The 25000-nt window shown below is 45.4% G+C and overlaps 1 protein-coding gene across 1 annotated transcript in view; it reads left to right on the plus strand.

The window, feature by feature from the left end:
• LOC110513544 (protein ELFN1) overlaps positions 1 to 25000 on the plus strand; it is a 173045-nt gene that overhangs the window by 139951 nt on the left and 8094 nt on the right. The window contains exons 3-10 of the mRNA XM_036948755.1: positions 16636 to 17989; positions 19700 to 19853; positions 21024 to 21322; positions 21517 to 21628; positions 22244 to 22429; positions 22971 to 23127; positions 24434 to 24605; positions 24801 to 25000. The exon at positions 24801 to 25000 is cut by the window's right edge and continues 203 nt beyond it. Of these exons, the coding sequence (XP_036804650.1) occupies positions 17736 to 17989; positions 19700 to 19853; positions 21024 to 21322; positions 21517 to 21628; positions 22244 to 22429; positions 22971 to 23127; positions 24434 to 24605; positions 24801 to 25000 (1534 nt within the window). The 5' untranslated portion in view covers positions 16636 to 17735. The remainder of the gene's footprint in view (positions 1 to 16635; positions 17990 to 19699; positions 19854 to 21023; positions 21323 to 21516; positions 21629 to 22243; positions 22430 to 22970; positions 23128 to 24433; positions 24606 to 24800) is intronic.

The raw sequence follows: 25000 nt of genomic DNA on the forward strand, positions 1-25000 counted from the left end.
AACACATTCAGCGACATGCTCTCTCCCTTCCTGCACAACATGTTGGTTCAGGCCAATGAGGATAGAGCTCTCCCAGCTACTTCGGACGAGGCGTTCATTACAGTTATAAATAAGAAGGATAAAGAGCCGGAAGGGGTCATACAGACCAATATCTCTCTTAATATCTCTCCTTAATACAGACCAAAAGATTCCAGCAAAAACTCTGGCTAACAGGCTTAGCACTTTAGTGGGCAAATTGGTCCATTCGGACCAGACAGGCGACCAGCTTTATCCCCGAACAGAAGCTCATTCTTCAATCTCAGGCGCCTCTTCAACATTATGTATGCTCAGAGGTTACCCAACGTGGACCTTGCCGTTATATCTCTTGACCCCGAAATGACCTTTGACCAAGTTGAGTGGTCCTATCTGTTCAAGGCCCTACAGAAATGTAACATTGGAGATGGGTTGATAAATTGGATCCAGCTTTTATATAGGAACCCCTGTGGGGTGGGAGAATACTCACTAACCAATCATTGTCGCCCCGATTTAACCTTTACAGAGGGACAAGGCAGGGTTGTGCGCTGTCGCCTATGCTTTTCGCTCTAATTATTGAACCTCTCGCTCAGGCGATCAGATCTCATGCAGCAATACACGGCTATAATACTAAAGACACTCTAAATAAGATTTCTCTATACGCAGATGCCATTCTCCTCTATGTAACAGAACCCCAATCTAGTATTCCAGCTATTTTTGATTTGATTAATTTGTTTGGTACCTTCTCGGGATACAGAATAAATTGGAACAATAGCGAATTAATGCCCACACGGTTGCAAAACACCTCTCGGTTGGAACATCTACCATTTAAGTTATCTTCAGAAAAATTGTAGTTACCAAGCAATACTTCTCACTATCTAAAGACAATTTCCTCTCTCTGAGGCAAAAACTCAAGGCAATCATACAATTTTGGAGAACTCTCCCAATTTCTCTGCTCGGGAAGAATTAATGCCATTAAAATGGTCTTCCTCTCACAACCGCTCTACCTATACCAGAACATCCCAGTATTCATACCTAAGTCCTTTCATAAACAACTGGACTCAATTATCAATCCTTTCATAAACAACTGGACTCAATTATCAATCCATTCATCTGGGATTATAAAACACACAGGATAGGTTAAAATCCTCTGTAAATCCAAGATGGAAGGACTGCTGACCTCCGTGATGTTACGCTTTGGCTTGATGACGTATATCTATCATCCAGTTGGATTAGTGGACCGTGAGGATTGGCTGGATGACATTTATCTATCATCCAGTTGGATTAGTATGGACCGTGAGGATTGGCTGGATGACCTATATCTATCGTCCAGTTGGATTAGTATGGACCGTGAGGATTGGCTGGATGACGTATATCTATCATCCAGTTGGATTAGTGGACCGTGAGGATTGGCTGGATGACGTATATCTATCATCCAGTTGGATTAGTATGGACCGTGAGGATTGGCTGGATGACCTATATCTATCGTCCAGTTGGATTAGTATGGACCGTGAGGATTGGCTGGATGACGTATATCTATCATCCAGTTGGATTAGTGGACCGTGAGGATTGGCTGGATGACGTTTATCTATCATCCAGTTGGATTAGTGGACCGTGAGGATTGGCTGGATGACGTATATCTATCATCCAGTTGGATTAGTATGGACCGTGAGGATTGGCTGGATGACGTATATCTATCATCCAGTTGGATTAGTGGACCGTGAGGATTGACTGGAAGACGTATATCTATCATCCAGTTGGATTAGTATGGACCGTGAGGATTGGCTGGATGACCTATATCTATCGTCCAGTTGGATTAGTATGGACCGTGAGGATTGGCTGGATGACGTATATCTATCATCCAGTTGGATTAGTGGACCGTGAGGATTGGCTGGATGACCTATATCTATCGTCCAGTTGGATTAGTATGGACCGTGAGGATTGGCTGGATGACGTATATCTATCATCCAGTTGGATTAGTGGACCATGAGGATTGGCTGGATGACGTTTATCTATCATCCAGTTGGATTAGTGGACCGTGAGGATTGGCTGGATGACGTATATCTATCATCCAGTTGGATTAGTGGACCGTGAGGATTGGCTGGATGACGTATATCTATCATCCAGTTGGATTAGTATGGACCGTAAGGATTGGCTGGATGACGTATATCTATCATCCAGTTGGATTAGTGGACCGTGAGGATTGGCTGGATGACGTATACCTATCATCCAGTTGGATTAGTGGACCGTGAGGATTGCCACCCCTTCTCTATTGTCGCTGTGATTGTGTCGCCTGTCCATTTGGAGATGCCACGTTATAATAACAATCCTATTATACACAGTCCATATCTGTATAGCAACAATCCTATTATACCCAGTCCATATCTGTATAGCAACAATCCTATTATACCCAGTCCATATCTGTATAGCAACAATCCTATTATACCCAGTCCATATATATTATAGCAACAATCCTATTGTACCCAGTCCATATATATTATAGCAACAATCCTATTATACCCAGTCCATATATATTATAGCAACAATCCTATTGTACCCAGTCCATATATATTATAGCAACAATCCTATTATACCCAGTCCATATATATTATAGCAACAATCCTATAATACACAGTCCATATATATTATAGCAACAATCCTATTATACCCAGTCCATATATATTATAGCAACAATCCTACTATACACAGTCCATATATATTATAGCAACAATCCTACTATACCCAGTCCATCTCTGTATAGCAACAATCCTATTGTACCCAGTCCATATCTGTATAGCAACAATCCTATTGTACCCAGTCCATTTCTGTTATAGCAACAATCCTATTGTACCCAGTCCATATATGTTATAGCAACAATCCTACTATACACATTCCATATCTGTTATAACAACACTCCTATTGTACACAGTCCATATCTGGAAGCAAATTAAAGTCTACTTTGACATTAGACCAATATCATTCATGCTCCCTGTTGCCAGGAATTCCTCCTTTACCCCCCCTCTAACCTTGATAACAACTTTGAGCGATGGGGAGAGTTGGGGATAAGTACCATAGGGGATTTATATATATGGAAGGGACCTTTGCTTCCTTTGAGTTGCTGAGGGAATTTTATAATCTTCCCAGAAATAACTTTTTCAGATACCTACAGATTGGAGACTATGTTAGAAAAATACCTTCCGACGTTTGGGAACGCTAATCCTTCCGACATTTGGGAAATGCTAAACCTTCCGTGTTTCACGAATGCATAAAAAGATGCCCCATCTCAGACAAACTGATATCTCGTCTATATGATGCTTTTCAATCTGTTAGCACACCTTCTACAGATGAGCATTTAAGGCTAAATGAGAGGAAGAACTAGGGACTGACATTTCGGTGGCCGACAGGGAAGATATCTTGGAGAATAGCCGCACCTGCTCCATTAATTCCAGACATCGTCTCATACAAGTCAAGGTATTACACAGATTACATTATTCCAAATCTTAACTGTAAAGGATATATCCTGATACCTCCCCTATGTGTGATAAATGTCATGCTGTGCAGGGTACACTACTCCACTGCTTTGCCCTATGCTCTAACTTGTATGGTTATTGGAGTTGAATTTTTAATATCCTCTGAAGTTCTAGAGACTTCAATAGACCCAGACCCGCTTCTGATAATCCAAGGAGTGTCTGATTCCCTAAACGGATTAACCAACCCCACAAAACAACTAATCTCTTACAGTCTCATTTCAGCCTCCAAAAAAATGTATCTCGTTGTTTTGGAAAAGGAAGGAAGCTCCCTCTACCATATTATGGCTCAGCGATTTGGCAAACACTGTACACTTAGAAAGAATTAGATATGTTCTGAACAATAAATTATCAACATTTCATAAAATCTGAAGCCTTTCGTCTCTTACTTGGACCAGTCGGCGCTGTGAATTTGTACATTCTAACGCAATTGTTTATTTTTGAACCATTCCATTGTAGGTTGTCTTGTTGGAAGACAAATCTCCGTCCCAGTCTCAGGTCTTTTGCAGACTCCATCAGGTTTTCTTCCAGAATGGTCCTGTATTTGGCTCCATCCATCTTCCCATCAATTTTAACCATCTTCCCTGTCCCTGCTGAAGAAAAGCAGGCCCAAACCATGATGCTGCCACCACCATGTTTGACAGTGGGGATGGTGTGTTCAGCTGTGTTGCTTTTACGCCAAACATAACATTTTGCATTGTTGCCAAAAAGTTCAATTTTGGTTTCATCTGACCAGAGCACCTTCTTCCACATGTTTGGTGTGTCTCCCAGGTGGCTTGTGGCAAACTTTAAACAACACTTTTTATGGATATCTTTAAGAAATGGCTTTCTTCTTGCCACTCTTCCATAAAGGCCAGATTTGTGCAATATACAACTGATTGTTGTCCTATGGACAGAGTCTCCCACCTCAGCTGTAGATCTCTGCAGTTCATCCAGAGTGATCATGGGCCTCTTGGCTGCATCTCTGATCAGTCTTCTCCTTGTATGAGCTGAAAGTTTAGAGGGACGGCCAGGTCTTGGTAGATTTGCAGTGGTCTGATACTCCTTCCATGTCAATATTATCGCTTGCACAGTGCTCCTTGGGATGTTTAAAGCTTGGGAAATCTTTTTGTATCCAAATCCGGCTTTAAACTTCTTCACAACAGTATCTCGGACCTGCCTGGTGTGTTCCTTGTTCTTTATGATGCTCTCTGCGCTTTTGACGGACCTCTGAGACTATCACAGTGCAGGTGCATTTATACAGAGACTTGATTACACACAGGTGGATTGTATTTATCATCATTAGTCATTTAGGTCAACATTGGATCATTCAGAGATCCTCACTGAACTTCTGGAGAGAGTTTGCTGCACTGAAAGTAAAGGGGCTGAATAATTTTGCACGCCCAATTTTTCAATTTTTCAGTTTTTTTGTTAAAAAAGTTTGAAATATCCAATAAATGTCGTTCCACTTCATGATTGTGTTCCACTTGTTGTTGATTCTTCACAAAAAAAAACAGTTTTATATCTTTATGTTTGAAGCCTGAAATGTGGCAAAAGGTCGCAAAGTTCAAGGGGGCCGAATTATTTCGCAAGGCACTGTAATGCCAGGGTATATCTGGTGGTCTGTCTCCTCAGCCACATAATGCCAGGGTATATCTGGTGGTCTCTCTCCTCATCACTCAGCCACATAATGCCAGGGTATATCTGCTGGTCTGTCTCCTCATCACTCAGCCACATATTGCCAGGGTATATCTGGTGGTCTGTCTCCTCATCACTCAGCCACATAATGTCAGGGTATATCTGGTGGTCTGTCTCCTTAGCCACATAATGCCAGGGTATATCTGGTGGTCTGTCTTCGCATGACTCAGCCGAGTAATGCTAGGGTGTATCTGGTGGTCTGTCTCCTCATCACTCAGCCACCTAATGCCAGGGTATATCTGGTGGTCTGTCTCCTCATCCCTCAGCCACATAATGCCAGGGTATATCTGGTGGTCTGTCTCCTCAGCCACATAATGCCAGGGTATATCTGGTGGTCTGTCTCCTCATCACTCAGCCACATAATGCCAGGGTATATCTGGTGGTCTGTCTCCTCAGCACTCAGCCACATAATACCAGGGTATATCTGCTGGTCTGTCTCCTCATCCCTCAGCCACATAATGCCAGGGTATATCTGCTGGTCTGTCTCCTCATCACTCAGCCACATAATGCCAGGGTATATCTGCTGGTCTGTGTCCTCATCACTCAGCCACATAATGCCAGGGTATATCTGGTGGTCTGTCTCCTCATCACTCAGCCACATAATGCCAGGGTATATCTGCTGGTCTGTCTCCTCATCACTCAGCCAAATAATGCCAGGGTATATCTGGTGGTCTGTCTCCTCATGGCTCAGCCACATAATGCCAGGGTATATCTGGTGGTCTGTCTCCTCAGCCACATAATGCCAGGGTATATATGCTGGTCTGTCTCCTCATCACTCAGCTACATAATGTCAGGGTATATCTGGTGGTCTGTCTCCTCAGCCACATAATGCCAGGGTATATCTGGTGGTCTGTCTCCTTAGCCACATAATGCCAGGGTATATCTGGTGGTCTGTCTTCGCATGACTCAGCCGAGTAATGCCAGGGTGTATCTGGTGGTCTGTCTCCTCATCACTCAGCCACCTAATGCCAGGGTATATCTGGTGGTCTGTCTCCTCATCCCTCAGCCACATAATGCCAGGGTATATCTGGTGGTCTGTCTCCTCAGCCACATAATGCCAGGGTATATCTGGTGGTCTGTCTCCTCATCACTCAGCCACATAATGCCAGGGTATATCTGGTGGTCTGTCTCCTCAGCACTCAGCCACATAATACCAGGGTATATCTGCTGGTCTGTCTCCTCATCCCTCAGCCACATAATGCTAGGGTATATCTGCTGGTCTGTCTCCTCATCACTCAGCCACATAATGCCAGGGTATATCTGCTGGTCTGTGTCCTCATCACTCAGCCACATAATGCCAGGGTATATCTGGTGGTCTGTCTCCTCATCACTCAGCCACATAATGCCAGGGTATATCTGCTGGTCTGTCTCCTCATCACTCAGCCACATAATGCCAGGGTATATCTGCTGGTCTGTCTCCTCATCACTCAGCCACATAATGTCAGGGTATATCTGGTGGTCTGTCTCCTCAGCCACATAATGCCAGGGTATATCTGGTGGTCTGTCTCCTTAGCCACATAATGCCAGGGTATATCTGGTGGTCTGTCTTCGCATGACTCAGCCGAGTAATGCCAGGGTGTATCTGGTGGTCTGTCTCCTCATCACTCAGCCACCTAATGCCAGGGTATAACTGCTGGTCTGTCTCCTCATCACTCAGCCACATAATGTCAGGGTATATCTGGTGGTCTGTCTCCTCAGCCACATAATGCCAGGGTATATCTGGTGGTCTGTCTCCTTAGCCACATAATGCCAGGGCATATCTGGTGGTCTGTCTTCGCATGACTCAGCCGAGTAATGCCAGGGTGTATCTGGTGGGCTGTCTCCTCATCACTCAGCCACATAATGCCAGGGTATATCTGGTGGTCTGCCTCCTCATCACTCAGCCACATAATGCCAGGGTATATCTGGTGGTCTGTCTCCTCAGCACTCAGCCACATAATACCAGGGTATATCTGCTGGTCTGTCTCCTCATCCCTCAGCCACATAATGCCAGGGTATATCTGCTGGTCTCTCTCCTCATCACTCAGCCACATAATGCCAGGGTATATCTGCTGGTCTGTGTCCTCATCACTCAGCCACATAATGCCAGGGTATATCTGGTGGTCTGTCTCCTCATGGCTCAGCCACATAATGCCAGGGTATATCTAGTGGTCTGTCTCCTCAGCCACATAATGCCAGGGTATATCTGGTAGTCTGTCTCCTCAGCCACATAATGCCAGGGTATACCTGGTGGTCTGTCTCCTCATCACTCAGCCACATAATGCCAGGGTATATCTGGTGGTCTGTCTCCTCATGGCTCAGCCACATAATGCCAGGGTATATCTGGTGGTCTGTCTCCTTAGCCACATAATGCCAGGGTATATCTGGTAGTCTGTCTCCTCAGCCACATAATGCCAGGGTATACCTGGTGGTCTGTCTCCTCATCCCTCAGCCACATAATGCCAGGGTATATCTGCTGGTCTGTCTCCTCATCACTCAGCCACATAATGCCAGGGTATATCTGCTGGTCTGTGTCCTCATCACTCTGCCACATAATGCCAGGGTATATCTGGTGGTCTGTCTCCTCATCACTCAGCCACATAATGCCAGGGTATATCTGCTGGTCTGTCTCCTCATCACTCGGCCAAATAATGCCAGGGTATATCTGGTGGTCTGTCTCCTCATGGCTCAGCCACATAATGCCAGGGTATATCTGGTGGTCTGTCTCCTCAGCCACATAATTCCAGGGTATATCTGGTAGTCTGTCTCCTCAGCCACATAATGCCAGGGTATACCTGGTGGTCTGTCTCCTCATCACTCAGCCACATAATGCCAGGGTATATCTGGTGGTCTGTCTCCTCATCACTCAGCCACATAATGCCAGGGTATATCTGCTGGTCTGTGTCCTCATCACTCAGCCACATAATGCCAGGGTATATCTGGTGGTCTGTCTCCTCATCACTCAGCCACATAATGCCAGGGTATATCTGCTGGTCTGTCTCCTCATCACTCAGCCAAATAATGCCAGGGTATATCTGGTGGTCTGTCTCCTCATGGCTCAGCCACATAATGCCAGGGTATATCTGGTGGTCTGTGTCCTCATCACTCAGCCACATAATGCCAGGGTATATCTGGTGGTCTGTCTCCTTAGCCACATAATGCCAGGGTATATCTGGTAGTCTGTCTCCTCGGCCACATAATGCCAGGGTATACCTGGTGGTCTGTCTACTCATCCCTCAGCCACATAATGCCAGGGTATATCTGCTGGTCTGTCTCCTCATCACTCAGCCACATAATGCCAGGGTATATCTGCTGGTCTGTGTCCTCATCACTCAGCCACATAATGCCAGGGTATATCTGGTGGTCTGTCTCCTCATCACTCAGCCACATAATGCCAGGGTATATCTGCTGGTCTGTCTCCTCATCACTCAGCCAAATAATGCCAGGGTATATCTGGTGGTCTGTCTCCTCATGGCTCAGCCACATAATGCCAGGGTATATCTGGTGGTCTGTCTCCTCAGCCACATAATGCCAGGGTATATTCTGTAGTCTGTCTCCTCAGCCACATAATGCCAGGGTATACCTGGTGGTCTGTCTCCTCATCACTCAGCCACATAATGCCAGGGTATATCTGGTGGTCTGTCTCCTCATCACTCAGCCACATAAGCCAGGGTATATCTGGTGGTCTGTCTCCTCATCACTCAGCCACATAATGCCAGGGTATATCTGCTGGTCTGTCTCCTCATCACTCAGCCAAATAATGCCAGGGTATATCTGGTGGTCTGTCTCCTCATGGCTCAGCCACATAATGCCAGGGTATATCTGGTGGTCTGTCTCCTCAGCCACATAATGCCAGGGTATATTCTGTAGTCTGTCTCCTCAGCCACATAATGCCAGGGTATACCTGGTGGTCTGTCTCCTCATCACTCAGCCACATAATGCCAGGGTATATCTGGTGGTCTGTCTCCTCATCACTCAGCCACATAAGCCAGGGTATATCTGGTGGTCTGTCTCCTCATCACTCAGCCACATAATGCCAGGGTATATCTGCTGTGCTTTCTAGAATAAGAGCAAGCGTATATCGAGGTAGAAAAGGGCAATAGAGGATAAAACGGATTTTAATGTTCTATTTCGTCGAGGTCACAATAGTTACATCGTCTTTCCAATTCCATTTCGCCCACAACACCGTCCTGTTTCAATACGCAGAGTGTCCCTGATATTACCTGTGCACATAGCGATCTCTTGTTTCAGAAAGGTTAAACATAATATCTCTCACACACCAATTCACCCTTAATCAATCAAAAGGTTCTCAATTTGGGTTTATGACTAAATCTCCTTCACCCAGTTTTTTCATATTGCATCGACAGTTTTTTGTTAATGATATCTATGTCTCCCTTCATTTGGTTTTCGTACAAGATGTCCACAGTCAGACTGTTGAAATAGATCAGACATTTCAGTTGCCCGGGCTCTCCCTATGGACAGATCCCATTGAAAAACTTTACTAGCTACTCTGGCAGTTGGCATCTCCAACAGTCTATTCTAAAGTCTCACCCATACACACCTTCCATCTCACCTCACAGGGGTCCCAGCCCATGTTATTGTCATAAACACCTTCCATCTCACCTCACAGGGTTCCCATGTCCCCAGTTATTGTCATAAACACCTTCCATCTCACCTCACAGGGTTCCCAGCCCATGTTATTGTCATAAACACCTTCCATCTCACCTCACAGGGTTCCCAGCCCATGTTATTGTCATAAACACCTTCCATCTCACCTCACAGGGTTCCCAGCCCATGTTATTGTCATAAACACCTTCTATCTCACCTCACAGGGTTCCCAGCCCATGTTATTGTCATACACACCTTCCATCTCACCTCACAGGGTTCCCAGCCCATGTTATTGTCATAAACACCTTCCATCTCACCTCACAGGGTTCCCAGCCCATGTTATTGTCATAAACACCTTCCATCTCACCTCACAGGGTTCCCAGCCCATGTCCCCAGTTATTGCAAGTATCAAAAGTATATCAACATTGGATTTGTTTGTGAATTCTTTGTGGGTCTGTTAAATCTGAGGGAAATAAGTGTCTACGGGTATACATTAGGACACGCAGCTCAGTTTCTTCTCTGTTTATGGCCAAATAGCATTCTACTTTGCTCTGGGGTTTTTTGTTCATTCTTTCCAATGTGTCAAGTAATTATCTTTTTGTTTTCTCATGATTTGGTTGGGTCTAATTGTGTTGCTGTCCTGGGGCTCTGTGGGGTGTGTTTGTGAACAGAGAGCCAGGACCAGCTTGCTTTAGGGGACTCTTCTCCAGGTTCATCTCTCTGTAGGTGATGGCTTTGTTATGGAAGGTTTGGGAATCGCTTCCTTTTAGGTGGTTGTAGAATTTAACGACTCGTTTCTGGATTTTGATCATTAGTGGGTATCGGCCTAATTCTGCTCTGTAAGCATTATTTGGTGTTTTACGTTGTACACGGAGGATATTTTTTGCAGAATTCTGCATGCAGAGACTCAATTAGGTGTTGTCCCATTTTGTGAATTCTTGGTTGGTGAGCGGACCCCAGACCTCACAACCATAAAGGACAATGGGTTCTGTCACTGATTCAAGTATTTTTTGCCAGATCCTAATTGGTATGTTCCTTTTGATGGCATAGAAGGCCCTTCTTGCCTTGTCTCTCAGATCGTTCACAGCTTTGTGGAAGCTACCTGTGGCGCTGATGTTTAGCCTAAGGTATGTTTTTTTGTGTGCTCTAGGGCAACGAGGTCTAGACGGAATTTATACTTGCAATGTTTGGAACACCAGATTTACTGTCTGACAGAATCTGTGCAGAAGATCTAGGTGCTGCTGTCCCTTAGTCCCTCCTTTATTGGAGACAGAAGCACCAGATCATCAGCAAACAGTAGACATTTGACTTCAGATTCTAGTAGGGTGAGGCCGGGTGCTGCAGACTGCTCTAGTGTCCTCAACAATTCGTTGATATATATGTGGAAGAGGGTGGGGCTTAAGCTGCATCCCTGTCTCACCCCAAGGCCATGTGGAAAGAAATGTGTGTTTTTTTTGCCAATTTTAACTGACCACTTGATGTCTCTCTTTCTCTCTCAATTCAATTCAAGGGGCTTTATTGGCATGGGAAACATATGTTAACATTGTCATATATATATATATATATATATATATATATATATATATATATATAGTGTTGTAACGATGTGCAAATGGTTAAAATACAAAAGGTAAAAAACATAAACATTAATATGGGTTGTATTTACAATGGTGTTTGATCTTCACTGGTTGACCTTTTCTTGTGGCAACAGGTCACAAATCTTGCTGCTGTAATGGCACACTGTGGTATTTCACACTCTCCCTCTTTCTCTCTCACTTTCTTTCTCTATACTCTGTCTCTCTCTCTCTATATATACTCTGTCTCTCTCTCTCCCTTTCTCTCTTTCTCTCTCTATACTCTGTCTCTCTCTCTCTCTTTCTATCTTTCTCTCTCTATACTCTGTCTCTCTCTCTCTTTCTCTCTTTCTCTCTCTATACTCTGTCTCTCCCTTTCTCTCTATATACTCTGTCTCTCTCTCTCTCCCTTTCTCTCTTTCTCTCTCTATACTCTCTCTCTCTCTCTCTCTCCCTCTCTCTATACTCTGTCTCTCTCTCTCCCTTTCTCCCTCTCTCTCTCTATACTCTGTCTCTCTCTCTCTCTTTCTCTCTCTATAATATGTCTCTCTCTCTCTCTCTTTCTCTCTTTCTCTTTCTCTCTCTATACTCTCTCTCTCTCTCTCTCTCCCTTTCTGTATTTTTCTCTCAGCTAATTTTTTTTTATTGTATTGCAACGGAATTAATGTTTCCTGTTGGTGTGTGTGTGTGTGTGTGTGTGTGTGTGTGTGTGTGTGTGTGTGTGTGTGTGTGTGTGTGTGTGTGGCTGGCAGCAGTCAGTGGCCTCACCACAGTGGGTAGTTTGTCTCATGCTACGTAGGAGGAAGTCTCACCATCAATTATAGATTGTGCTGAGTGGCTGGTAGCGCCCCCCCCCCCCCCCACACACACACACACCCTTTCTATTTCACATGTTTTTCATTGTTCTATCAGATTCTACAGTGGGTAAGCAGTGTAGCAATCTGTCTCTATCTCTTAATTTCCCTCCATCTCTATCTGGGCCTTTTCCTCCCTCCCACCCTCCCTCCCTCCCTCCCGCCCTAGTCCCTAGTAACAGCACCAGAGATGATTAGTCCCTAGTAACAGCACCAGAGATGATTAGTCCCTAGTAACAGCACCAGAGATGAAGGTTAGTCCCTAGTAACAGCACCAGAGATGATTAGTCCCTAGTAACATCACCAGAGATGAAGATTAGTCCCTAGTAACAGCACCAGAGATGAAGATTAGTCCCTAGTAACAGCACCAGAGATGATTAGTCCCTAGTAACAGCACCAGAGATGATGATTAGTCCCTAGTAACATCACCAGAGATGATTAGTCCCTAGTAACATCACCAGAGATGATTAGTCCCTAGTAACAGCACTAGAGATGATTAGTCCCTAGTAACAGCTCCAGAGATGACGATTAGTCCCTAGTAACAGCACCAGAGATGAAGGTTAGTCCCTAGTAACAGCACCAGAGATGATTAGTCCCTAGTAACAGCACCAGAGATGAAGATTAGTCCCTAGTAACAGCATCAGAGATGATTAGTCCCTAGTAACAGCACCAGAGATGAAGGTTAGTCCCTAGTAACAGCACCAGAGATGATTAGTCCCTAGTAACAGCACCAGAGATGATTAGTCCCTAGTAACATCACCAGAGATGAAGATTAGTCCCTAGTAACAGCAACAGAGATGATTAGTCCCTAGGAACAGCACCAGAGATGAAGGTTAGTCCGTAGTAACATCACCAGAGATGATTAGTCCCTAGTAACAGCACCAGAGATGAAGGTTAGTCCCTAGTAACAGCACCAGAGATGAAGGTTAGTCCCTAGTAACAGCACCAGAGATGATTAGTCCCTAGTAACAGCACTAGAGATGATTAGTCCCTAGTAACAGCACCAGAGACGACGATTAGTCCCTAGTAACATCACCAGAGATGAAGGTTAGTCCCTAGTAACAGCACCAGAGATGATTAGTCCCTAGTAACAGCACCAGAGATGAAGGTTAGTCCCTAGTAACAGCACCAGAGATGAAGGTTAGTCCCTAGTAACAGCACCAGAGATGAAGGTTAGTCCCTAGTAACAGCACCAGAGATGATTAGTCCCTAGTAACAGCACCAGAGATGAAGGTTAGTCCCTAGTAACAGCTCCAGAGATGATTAGTCCCTAGTAACAGCACCAGAGATGAAGGTTAGTTCCTAGTAACAGCACCAGAGATGAAGGTTAGTCCCTAGTAACAGCACCAGAGATGATTAGTCCCTAGTAACAGCACCAGAGATGAAGGTTAGTCCCTAGTAACATCACCAGAGATGACGATTAGTCCCTAGTAACAGCACCAGAGATGACGATTAGTCCCTAGTAACAGCACCAGAGATGAAGGTTAGTCCCTAGTAACAGCACCAGAGATGATTAGTCCCTAGTAACAGCACCAGAGATTTTTTTATTTATTTATTTATTTATTTATTTAACCAGGCAAGTCAGTTAAGAACATTATTTTCAATGATGGCCTAGGAACAGTGGGTTAACTGCCTGTTCAGGGGCAGAACGACAGATTTGTACCTTGTCAGCTCGGGGGTTTGAACTTGCAACCTTCCGGTTACTAGTCCAACGCTCTAACCACTAGGCTACCCTGCCGTCCCTAGTAACAGCACCAGAGATGACAATTAGTCCCTAGTAACAGCACCAGAGATGAAGGTTAGTCCCTAGTAACAGCACCAGAGATGATTAGTCCCTAGTAACAGCACCAGAGATGAAGGTTAGTCCCTAGTAACAGCTCCAGAGATGATTAGTCCCTAGTAACAGCACCAGAGATGAAGGTTAGTCCCTAGTAACAGCACCAGAGATGAAGGTTAGTCCCTAGTAACAGCACCAGAGATGATTAGTCCCTAGTAACAGCACCAGAGATGAAGGTTAGTCCCTAGTAACATCACCAGAGATGACGATTAGTCCCTAGTAACAGCACCAGAGATGACGATTAGTCCCTAGTAACAGCACCAGAGATGACGATTAGTCCCTAGTAACAGCACCAGAGATGAAGGTTAGTCCCTAGTAACATCACCAGAGATGATTATTCCCTAGTAACAGCACCAGAGATGAATGGGATTCTGATGGGTTTTGGTTGAAAACTCAAGAGTTTTCTTGTAAGGGGATGTGGGTTAATGCTCTGTAATGGTACAGCAGTTTGTTGTTCTTGATGTTTTGTAAGAAGGAACAGTCGCTAGTTAAAGTCTACACACCTCCGGCACGGTCTTCACGGTTAAGTTCCTTTAAATCTCAAAAGGGATTTTTTATTTTTACGATCTCTCTACACAACCTACTCAACATTTATCAATACATAATGAATACATCATATATACAGTGCCTTGCGAAAGTATTCGGCCCCCTTGAACTTTGCGACCTTTTGCCACATTTCAGGCTTCAAACGTAAAGATATAAAACTGTATTTTTTTGTGAAGAATCAACAACAAGTGGGACACAATCATGAAGTGGAACGACATTTATTGGATATTTCAAACTTTTTTAACAAATCAAAAACTGAAAAATTGGGCGTGCAAAATTATTCAGCCCCTTTACTTTCAGTGCAGCAAACTCTCTCCAGAAGTTCAGTGAGGATCTTTGAATGATCCAATGTTGACCTAAATGACTAATGATGATAAATACAATCCACCTGTGTGTAATCAAGTCTCCGTATAAATGCACCTGCACTGTGATAGTCTCAGAGGTCCGTTAAAAGCGCAGAAGAACAAGGAACACACCAGGCAGGTCCGAGATACTGTTGTGAAGAAGTTTAAAGCCGGATTTGGATACAAAAAGATTTCCCAAGCTTTAAACATCCCAAGGAGCACTGTGCAAGTGATAATATTGAAATGGAAGGAGTATCAGACCATTGCAAATCTACCAAGACCTGGCCGTCCCTCTAAACTTTCAGCTCATACAAGGAGAAGACTGATCAGAGATGCAGCCAAGAGGCCCATGATCACTCTGGATGAACTGCAGAGATCTACAGCTGAGGTGGGAGACTCTGTCCATAGGACAACAATCAGTCGTATATTGCACAAATCTGGCCTTTATGGAAGAGTGGCAAGAAGAAAGCAATTTCTTAAAGATATAAAGTTTAAAGTTTGCCACAAGCCACCTGGGAGACACACCAAACATGTGGAAGAAGGTGCTCTGGTCAGATGAAACCAAAATTGAACTTTTTGGCAACAATGCAAAACGTTATGTTTGGCGTAAAAGCAACACAGCTGAACACACCATCCCCACTGTCAAACATGGTGGTGGCAGCATCATGGTTTGGGCCTGCTTTTCTTCAGCAGGGACAGGGAAGATGGTTAAAATTTATGGGAAGATGGATGGAGCCAAATACAGGACCATTCTGGAAGAAAACCTGATGGAGTCTGCAAAAGACCTGAAACTGGGACGGAGATTTGTCTTCCAACAAGACAATGATCCAAAACATAAAGCAAAATCTACAATGGAATGGTTCAAAAATAAACATATCCAGGTGTTAGAATGGCCAAGTCAAAGTCCAGACCTGAATCCAATCGAGAATCTGTGGAAAGAACTGAAAACTGCTGTTCACAAATGCTCTCCATCCAACCTCACTGAGCTCGAGCTGTTTTGCAAGGAGGAATGGGAAAACATTTCAGTCTCTCGATGTGCAAAACTGATAGAGACATACCCGAAGCGACTTACAGCTGTAATCGCAGCAAAAGGTGGCGCTACAAAGTAATAACTTAAGGGGGCTGAATAATTTTGCACGCCCAATTTTTCAGTTTTTGATTTGTTAAAAAAGTTTGAAATATCCAATAAATGTCGTTCCACTTCATGATTGTGTCCCACTTGTTGTTGATTCTTCACAAAAAAATACAGTTTTATATCTTTATGTTTGAAGCCTGAAATGTGGCAAAAGGTCGCAAAGTTCAAGGGGGCCGAATACTTTCGCAAGGCACTGTAAATGAAGAAGTCCTGATTGTGAATGTCTTCGCAGCCCCAGAGTTATTACTTGTCGGAAGCATCTTTGGCAGCCATTACAGCTGGGACTCATTTAAAATAAAATTCTACCAACACCCAGGGCAACATTTACCCATCGATTTGTCAAGATTTCTCAAGATCACTAAATGTGTTTGTGTGTCATTGATGGACAGCAATATTGAAACCTTGTTTCTGATTCTGAAGTTAAGTCAGGATGTTGTCCATCAGTAGAGGGGAAAACACGTATTCCCTTTTAAGATCTCATTCGTTTGTTTTTTCCCCAATTTTGAAGTTTGTCTGACCTACTCTCTCTCCTTTCTCTCCAGTTTCTGGCCAACCTATGAACCACCAATGAGGAGGCACGAGAGTAGACAGAGATCCAATCAGGGTTCCCGAAGACCAAACATCAAATGGTGAAATAGCCAATCAGATGGGAGGAAAAGGACAGAGCCATACTCAGCCGTCTCCCTGACGACAGTCCACAGGACCACAGACAAATGTAGCTCCAGAGGTTGTCCTCGTCATCCCTGACTCTCACACACTGTGGAAAACATGAACAGAAATGTAAATGGAGGCTCAGATTGATCTCTCAATGTAAATGGAGGCTCAGATTGATCTGTCAATGTAAATGGAGGCTCAGATTGATCTCTCAATGTAAATGGAGGCTCAGATTGATCTCTCAATGTAAATGGAGGCTCAGATTGATCTCTTAATGTAAATGGAGGCTCAGATTGATCTGTCAAGTCAAGTGCATAAATAAAAGGTGTGGAGACTCTGTCCAATGAGCTACGTCAAGGTACTTCCCTCTAACTCTTCTCTGTTCCTCTGGACCAATCAAAGGAGGACCGTCCTTCCTCCGGACCAATCAAAGGAGGACCATCCTTCCTCCAGACCAATCAGAGGAGGACCCATCCTTCCTCCTGACCAATCAGAGGACCATCTCCCCCAAAAAACTAATGGGTCCTCAAGTGAAAAAGATGTTGTGTCCTTCCTACGGACTAACCTGAGAGAAAGACGAGTTCCTGTTAAAACCTTCCTTTTTTGTGTGTGGGACTAACCTGAGAGAAAGACGAGTTCCTTTTAAAACCTTCCTTTTTTTGTGTGTGGGACTAACCTCAGACAAAAACTAGGACTACTCTAAAACTACTCTCTCCTTCCAACCCAACCCTGCCTTCTACTGCCGGGTGGACCAACGACACAGTGGAGAGCTAACATTGGTAAAGGCTGTATAGCTCTGGAGATCACAGGGCACAAGGTGCTCGTTGGATAGGTTCAACGAGAAGAGGAGAAGACTTTATTAATCCATGCCAGACGTGAAATTGGACTGTAGTAACAATCATCATTCTTTGCACTTCTCTTCCTCGCAGTGACGCTAACCTGGATAAATAAACAAAATCAATAAACAAAAACAACTATAATCAACAACATGGACGTCATCATCGGAACGCCAACACAACCCCGAGAGGCGGGGTTTAACAACAGAGTGGGCGGGGTTACGGTGGCGTTGTCGGCGACCAGTTGGTTTGCCTTCCTCTATGGCTTTGCCCTACTGTCAATCATCCAATTTCCCACGGTGACGGGCGACTGTTGGCTGATTGAGGGGGAGAAGGGCTTCGTGTGGTTGGCTATCTGCAGCCAGAACCAGCCCCCATATGAAGCGATTCCTGCCCACATCAACAGGTAAGAACCAGCCCCCTTATGAAGCGATTCCTGCCCATATCAACAAGTAACCATGGCAGAGATAGGGTCCCTGCCCACATCAACAGGTAACCATGGCAGAGATAGGGTCCCTGCCCACATCAACAGGTAACCATGGCAGAGATAGGGTCCCTGCCCACATCAACAGGTAACCATGGCAGAGATAGGGTCCCTGCCCACATCAACAGGTAACCGTGGCAGAGATAGGGTCCCTGCCCACATCAACAGGTAACCATGGCAGAGATAGGGTCCCTGCCCACATCAACAGGTAACCATGGCAGAGATAGGGTCCCTAACCACATCAACAGGTAACCATGGCAGAGATAGGGTCCCTAACCACATCAACAGGTAACCATGGCAGTGATCCAGGGTCCCTGCCTACATCAACAGGTAACCATGTCAGAGATAGGGTCCCTGCCCACATCAACAGGTAACCATGGCAGAGATCCAGGGTCCCTGCCTACATCAACAGGTAACCATGTCAGAGATAGGGTCCCTGCCCACATCAACAGGTAACCATGGCAGAGATCCAGGGTCCCTGCCTACATCAACAGGTAACCATGGCAGAGATAGGGTCCCTGCCTACATCAACAGGTAACCATGGCAGAGATAGGGTCCCTGCCCACATCAACAGGTAACCATGGCATAGATAGGGTCCCTGCCCACATCAACAGGTAACCATGGCATAGATAGGGTCCCTGCCCACATCAACAGGTAACCATGTCAGAGATAGGGTCCCTGCCCACATCAACAGGTAACCATGGCAGAGATCCAGGGTCCCTGCCTACATCAACAGGTAACCATGGCAGAGATAGGGTCCCTGCCTACATCAACAGGTAACCATGGCAGAGATAGGGTCCCTGCCCACATCAACAGGTAACCATGGCATAGATAGGGTCCCTGCCCACATCAACAGGTAACCATGGCAGAGATAGGGTCCCTGCCCACATCAACAGGTAACCATGGCAGAGATAGGGTCCCTGCCCACATCAACAGGTAACCATGGCAGAGATAGGGTCCCTGCCCACATCAACAGGTAACCATGGCAGAGATAGGGTGCCTGCCCACATCAACAGGTAACCATGGCAGAGATAGGGTCCCTGCCCACATCAACAGGTAACCATGGCAGAGATAGGGTCCCTGCCCACATCAACAGGTAACCATGGCAGAGATAGGGTCCCTGCCCACATCAACAGGTAACCATGGCAGAGATAGGGTTTTTTTAATCAGTGATTTTATTTGGTTCATTAAACATCATTAGTGTTATTAATATGTTCTATTATCCCATTAACTGTTCTTGAATTAATTTTCTCATTTTCATTTGATTAAACACATTTGATTAAATTGCATTAATTTGTATTCCCCAGATTTCCTGCTTATTCCCAACTGATTCCAGAAATATTCCAACCGGGATGTTTTAATTAACCTGGGAAACTTGGGAAAGTTACGGGAATTTTGCATCCCCAGGCAGAAGGCATTGTTTAGGCATTCTGTTCTGTGTGTTTTATTTTCCTTTGTTCCTCTATGTTTACTTCTAGTTATGTTTTACTTGTTGTCACGTGAATGTTTTACTGTAAATTGCCTTTGAAGAAAAGAAAGACCTGTATCAACCTGTTGACCTTCGTCAGTTTGTTTTGTAAAGTGTTTTATTGCAAGTTTAAATGCACTTTAAATAAAGTCTGCTTTGAACAGCACCATCGTGGACCTGAGGCTCAACGAGAATAAGATCAAGAGTATCCATTTCTCATCGCTCAGCCGCTTTGGGAACCTGACGTACCTCAACCTCACCAAGAACGAGATCTCGTACGTGGAGGATGGAGCCTTCTCGGCCCAGTTCAACCTACAGGTTGGTCCTGAACATCATAGTGATTCCTGGGGCTCTGGTGAACTATGTAGGGAGAAGTGTGCCATTTGGTACATTACCTTCAATCACATTACCTCACTTTGCCTTACCTTACTTCATGTTACCTTACCTCACATTACCTTACCTCATGTTACCTTACCTCATGTTACCTTACCTCACGTTACCTTACCTCATGTTACCTTACCTCACGTTACCTTACCTCACATTACCTTACCTTACCTCACATTACCTTACCTCACGTTACCTTACCTTACCTCACATTACCTTACCTCCCGTTACCTTACCTCACATTACCTAACCTCACGTTACCTTACCTTACCTCACATTACCTAACCTCACGTTACCTTACCTTACCTCACGTTACCTTACCTCACGTTACCTTACCTTACCTCACATTACCTAACCTCACATTACCTAACCTCACGTTACCTTACCTTACCTCACATTACCTAACCTCACGTTACCTTACCTTACCTCACGTTACCTTACCTCACATTACCTAACCTCACGTTACCTTACCTCACATTACCTAACCTCACATTACCTAACCTCACGTTACCTTACCTCACGTTACCTTACCTCACGTTACCTTACCTTACCTCACATTACCTAATCTCACGTTACCTTACCTCACATTACCTAACCTCCCGTTACCTTACCTCACATTACCTCACGTTACCTTACCTCACATTACCTTACCTCCCGTTACCTCACATTAATGTACATTACCTTACCTCACGTTACCTCACCTCACGTTACCTCACCTCACGTTACCTTACCTTACCTCACATTACCTTACCTCACGTTACCTTACCTTACCTCACATTACCTTACCTCACGTTACCTTACCTCACATTACCTCACATTAACGTACATTACCTTACCTCACGTTACCTTACCTCCCGTTACCTTACCTCACCTTACCTTACCTTACCTCACGTTACCTTACCTCACCTTACCTTACCTTACCTTACCTCACGTTACCTTACCTTACATTACCTCACATTAACGTTACCTTACCTCATGTTACCTTACCCTCTCTTACCTTACCCTCTCTTACCTTACCCTCTCTTACCTTACCCTCTCTTACCTTACCCTCTCTTACCTTACCCTCTCTTACCTTACCCTCTCTTACCTTATCTTTCCTACCAGGTGCTGCAGTTGGGGTTTAACCGTCTGAGGAACCTAACAGAGGGAATCCTCAGAGGGCTGGGGAAGCTGCAATACCTCTACCTACAGGCCAACCTGATCGAGGCAGTCACCCCCAACACCTTTGAGGAGTGTCCTAACATCGAGAACATTGACCTCTCCATGAACAGGATCCAGGTGTTGGACGGAGGCTTGTTTACGGCGCTCGGTAGATTAACGACGTGTGAACTCTACACTAACCCGTTCAACTGCTCCTGTGAGCTGTTGGGATTTCTACGCTGGTTGGCAGTCTTCCCCAACAGGTAAAAAAGCACAAGTTGAAGCAAAATAGAATATTCAATCTATTTTCAATGACTTGTCAATAAACTGAAAAGTATAAACTATTTATTTCAAAAGTGTTTCCCATTTTTTTTAATGTAAATTAAAATGACTTCCTACATTGACTGCCTTGAACTTGTTCTGACCCAAACACTGGTGACCCTGTGTTCCCGACCAGGACCAACGAGAGGATGGTGTGTGATACTCCGGCCGGGTTTTCAGGCTACAGCCTCCTCAGTCAGAACCCCAGGATGCCTGCGACACGCAACGCTCTGCACATGCTCAATATGGTGTGTCGACTAAAAACATATCATGATTATTATCATTTAAAAAAAATATTTTTAAAAATCCCACCCTAAAATGAACTATCTTTTGGTATTTGTTTCATTTGTCCGTTGTTGATATCGTCCCAAAATGTTTTGCTTGTCAGCAATCATGTTTCCAAGATATGTAAATGTTAAAGATACAGAAATACATCTGGTATGATGCCATGACAGAGTGTTGAGACAGCGTAGGCCATCATAGTAGGTTGTCATAGTAACGGTACATCGTTCATCAACAGTTAGAACACATTACATCGTGTTATATTCTACGTTCATTGAGCGTGGGAAATGAGCTATACAAATCAATTATTGTTATTGTTATGATTTTATGATTACTTTTATAAAAATATTTGTATGATTATGGGCGGCAGGGTAGCCTAGTGGTTAGAGTGTTGGACTAGTAACCGGAAGGTTGCAAGTTCAAACCCCTGAGCTGACAAGGTACAAATCTGTCGTTCTGCCCCTGTTCCTAGGCCGTCATTGAAAATAAGAAATTGTTCTTAACTGACTTGCCTAGTTAAATAAAGGTTCAATTATTGTTCTGGATTAAGATGATTATTATTATTGTTGTTGTTATTTTAGGTGTGTACCGATGACGGGAGCAACTCTTTTCCGAACATCATTGTTCAGTCAGAGTTTACGACCCTCCCACCGTACTCTCCCTGCGGATTGGACGACTGCCCTTCTGGAATGTCCCCGGAGGACCCAATCAGCATCAGCCCCACCTACCCTGATCTGAACAACAAGCCTAGTATGAAGGTGAAACAGGTGAGCCCCCAGGTGAAGCTGTTCCTACGGGCTCTAAGGATTGTGTTTGTGTGTTACAGAGTTCAGAATGTGCCTTAAGCCAATCCACAGCTAGCTAGAAATGTTCCGGATGGCACCATCCAATCTGTACCTTTTGGGTCTCGACCTGTTGGAACGTTGTCAAAGAGGGTGATCACGTGTGTTGGTTGGAGTCCAGTCCACTGACTCTCTCTCTTTCTCCCTAATCTCTCTCTCTGTACTCTCCCTCTCCTCCCTCTCTCTCTCTTCTCTCCTCTCTCCCTACTCTCTCTCCCGACTCTCTCTCTCTCCCCCTACCCTCTCTCTCTACTCACTCTTATCTCTCTCTCATCTCTCTCTCTTTCTCCCTACTCTCTGTCCCTCTCTAGATCTCCCACACCTCAGCAGTGATCACTACTCCCTACTCTCTGTCCCTCTCTAGATCTCCCACACCTCAGCAGTGATCACTACTCCCTACTCTCTCTCTCTAGATCTCCCACACCTCAGCAGTGATCACTACTCCCTACTCTCTGTCCCTCTCTAGATCTCCCACACCTCAGCAGTGATCTCGGTCCAGATCCCTCACCCCTTCAGTAAGATGTACATCCTGGTTCTCTACAACAACAGCTTCTTCACTGACATAAAGAACCTGAAGAACCACAAGGAAGAGTTTGAACTGAACAACCTGAAAGCCCACACTGGTAGGACATAGTTTCAATCATCCCTTCCAGCGTGTGTGTGTGTGTGTGTGTGTGTGTGTGTGTGTGTGTGTGTGTGTGGGTGTGGGTGTGTGTGTGTGAGAGAGAGCAATAAGACAGTGTCTGCATGCTAAATGGCACCATATAGTACCCTATGCAGTTAATATTCCAATATAATGTCATGTAAGTTGCTCTCTCTTTCTCTCCCCCTACCCTCTCTCTCTCCCTCTCCTTCTCCCTCCCTCCCTCTCTCCCTCCCCTTCTCCTTCCCTCCCTCTCTCCCTCCCTCCCCTTCTCCCTCCCTCCCTCTCTCTCTCCCTCCCCTTCTCCCTCCCTCCCTCGCTCTCTCTCCATCTTTCCCTCTCTCTCTCCCTTTCCCCTCCCCCTCTCTCTCTCTCCCTCCCTCCCTCTCTCCCTCCCCTTCTCCTTCCCTCCCTCTCTCCCTCCCCTTCTGCCTCCCTCCCTCTCTCTCTCCATTTTTCCCTCTCTCACTCCCTTTCCCCTCTCTCTCTCTCTCTCTCTCTCTCTCTCTCCCACCCTTTCTCCCTCTCTCTCTCTCTCTCTCTCTCTCCCTTTCCCCTCCCTCTCTCACTCCCTTTCCCCTCTCTCTCTCTCTCTCTCTCTCTCTCTCCCACCCTTTCCACTCTCTCTCTCTCTCTCTCTCTCTCTCTCTCTCTCTCTCCCACCCTTTCTCCCTCTCTGTCCCCTCCCTCCCTCTCTCTCTCTCTCTCTCTCTCCCTTTCCCCTCCCTCTCTCTCTCTCTCTCTCTCCCCCTCTCTCTCTCTCTCTCTCCCAACCTTTCTCCCTCTCTCTCTCTCTCTCTCTCTCTCTCTCTCTCCCACCCTTTCTCCCTCTCTCTCTCTCTCTCTCTCTCTCTCCCACCCCTTCTACCCTCTCTCTCTCTCTCTCTCCATCCCTCCCTGTCTTCCTACCTTCTCTGTCCCTCCCTCTCTCTCTCCCACCCTTCTCCCTCCCTCCCTCCCTCCCTCCCTCCCTCCCTCCCTCCCTCCCTCCCTCCCTCCCTCCCTCCCTCCCTCCCTCCCTCCCCCTTTCTCCTCTCTCTCTCTCCCTTTCCCCTCCCTCTCTCTCTCTCTCTCCCTTTCCCATCCCTCCCTCTCTCTCTCTCCCTTTCCCCTCCCTCCCTCTCTCTCTCCCTTTCCCCTCCCTCCCTCTCTCTCTCTCCCTTTCCCCTCCCTCTCTCTCTCCCTTTCCCCTCCCTCCCTCTCTCTCCCTTTCCCCCCTCTCTCTCCCACCCCTTCTCCCCCCTCTCTCTCTCTCTCCCACCCCTTCTCCTCTCTCTCTCTCTCAGACTACACCTACTGCGTCGTGTCCATAAGACACCAGCTTCGTTATAACCACACCTGTCTGTCCATCTCCACCGGGAGGAAGGCAGGTCTAGAGAGGACCTCCAACGACTCCTCTGCTACCCACTACATCATGACTATACTGGGCAGTCTCTTCAGCATGGTCCTCATACTGGGGTTAGTCTTCCACAGTGAAGAAAGAGTCAGCACTTACAACATCAAGATTCCAATGCAGTCTGTTGTTTAGTCACAGTATTATGGAGAGTTCAGAGGCAAACACAATGATTAAATGCGAAAAAAATTTGGAATGAGAAAATGATTAATGATCAAATTGGATCTCAAAAATGGTTTCATGAAATATTATTCTTCTAGTTTCGTGTTCCACTGCCTGAGGAAGAAGAGGCAGCGAGACGAGAAGAACAAGAAGATTGGAAAGATACAGAAGAGCCTGATGGAGCTGAAATACGGAGCTGACCTGGAGGGTGGTGGAGGAACAGGAGGAGGGGGGTCCATCTCTCAGCTATCCCAGAAACAGATGCTCTCGGCTGGGGAGAGTCTCACGCGGATGCCCT

Source organism: Oncorhynchus mykiss, chromosome 17 (genome assembly GCF_013265735.2).
Source record: "Oncorhynchus mykiss isolate Arlee chromosome 17, USDA_OmykA_1.1, whole genome shotgun sequence".
NCBI classification, from domain to species: domain Eukaryota; kingdom Metazoa; phylum Chordata; class Actinopteri; order Salmoniformes; family Salmonidae; genus Oncorhynchus; species Oncorhynchus mykiss.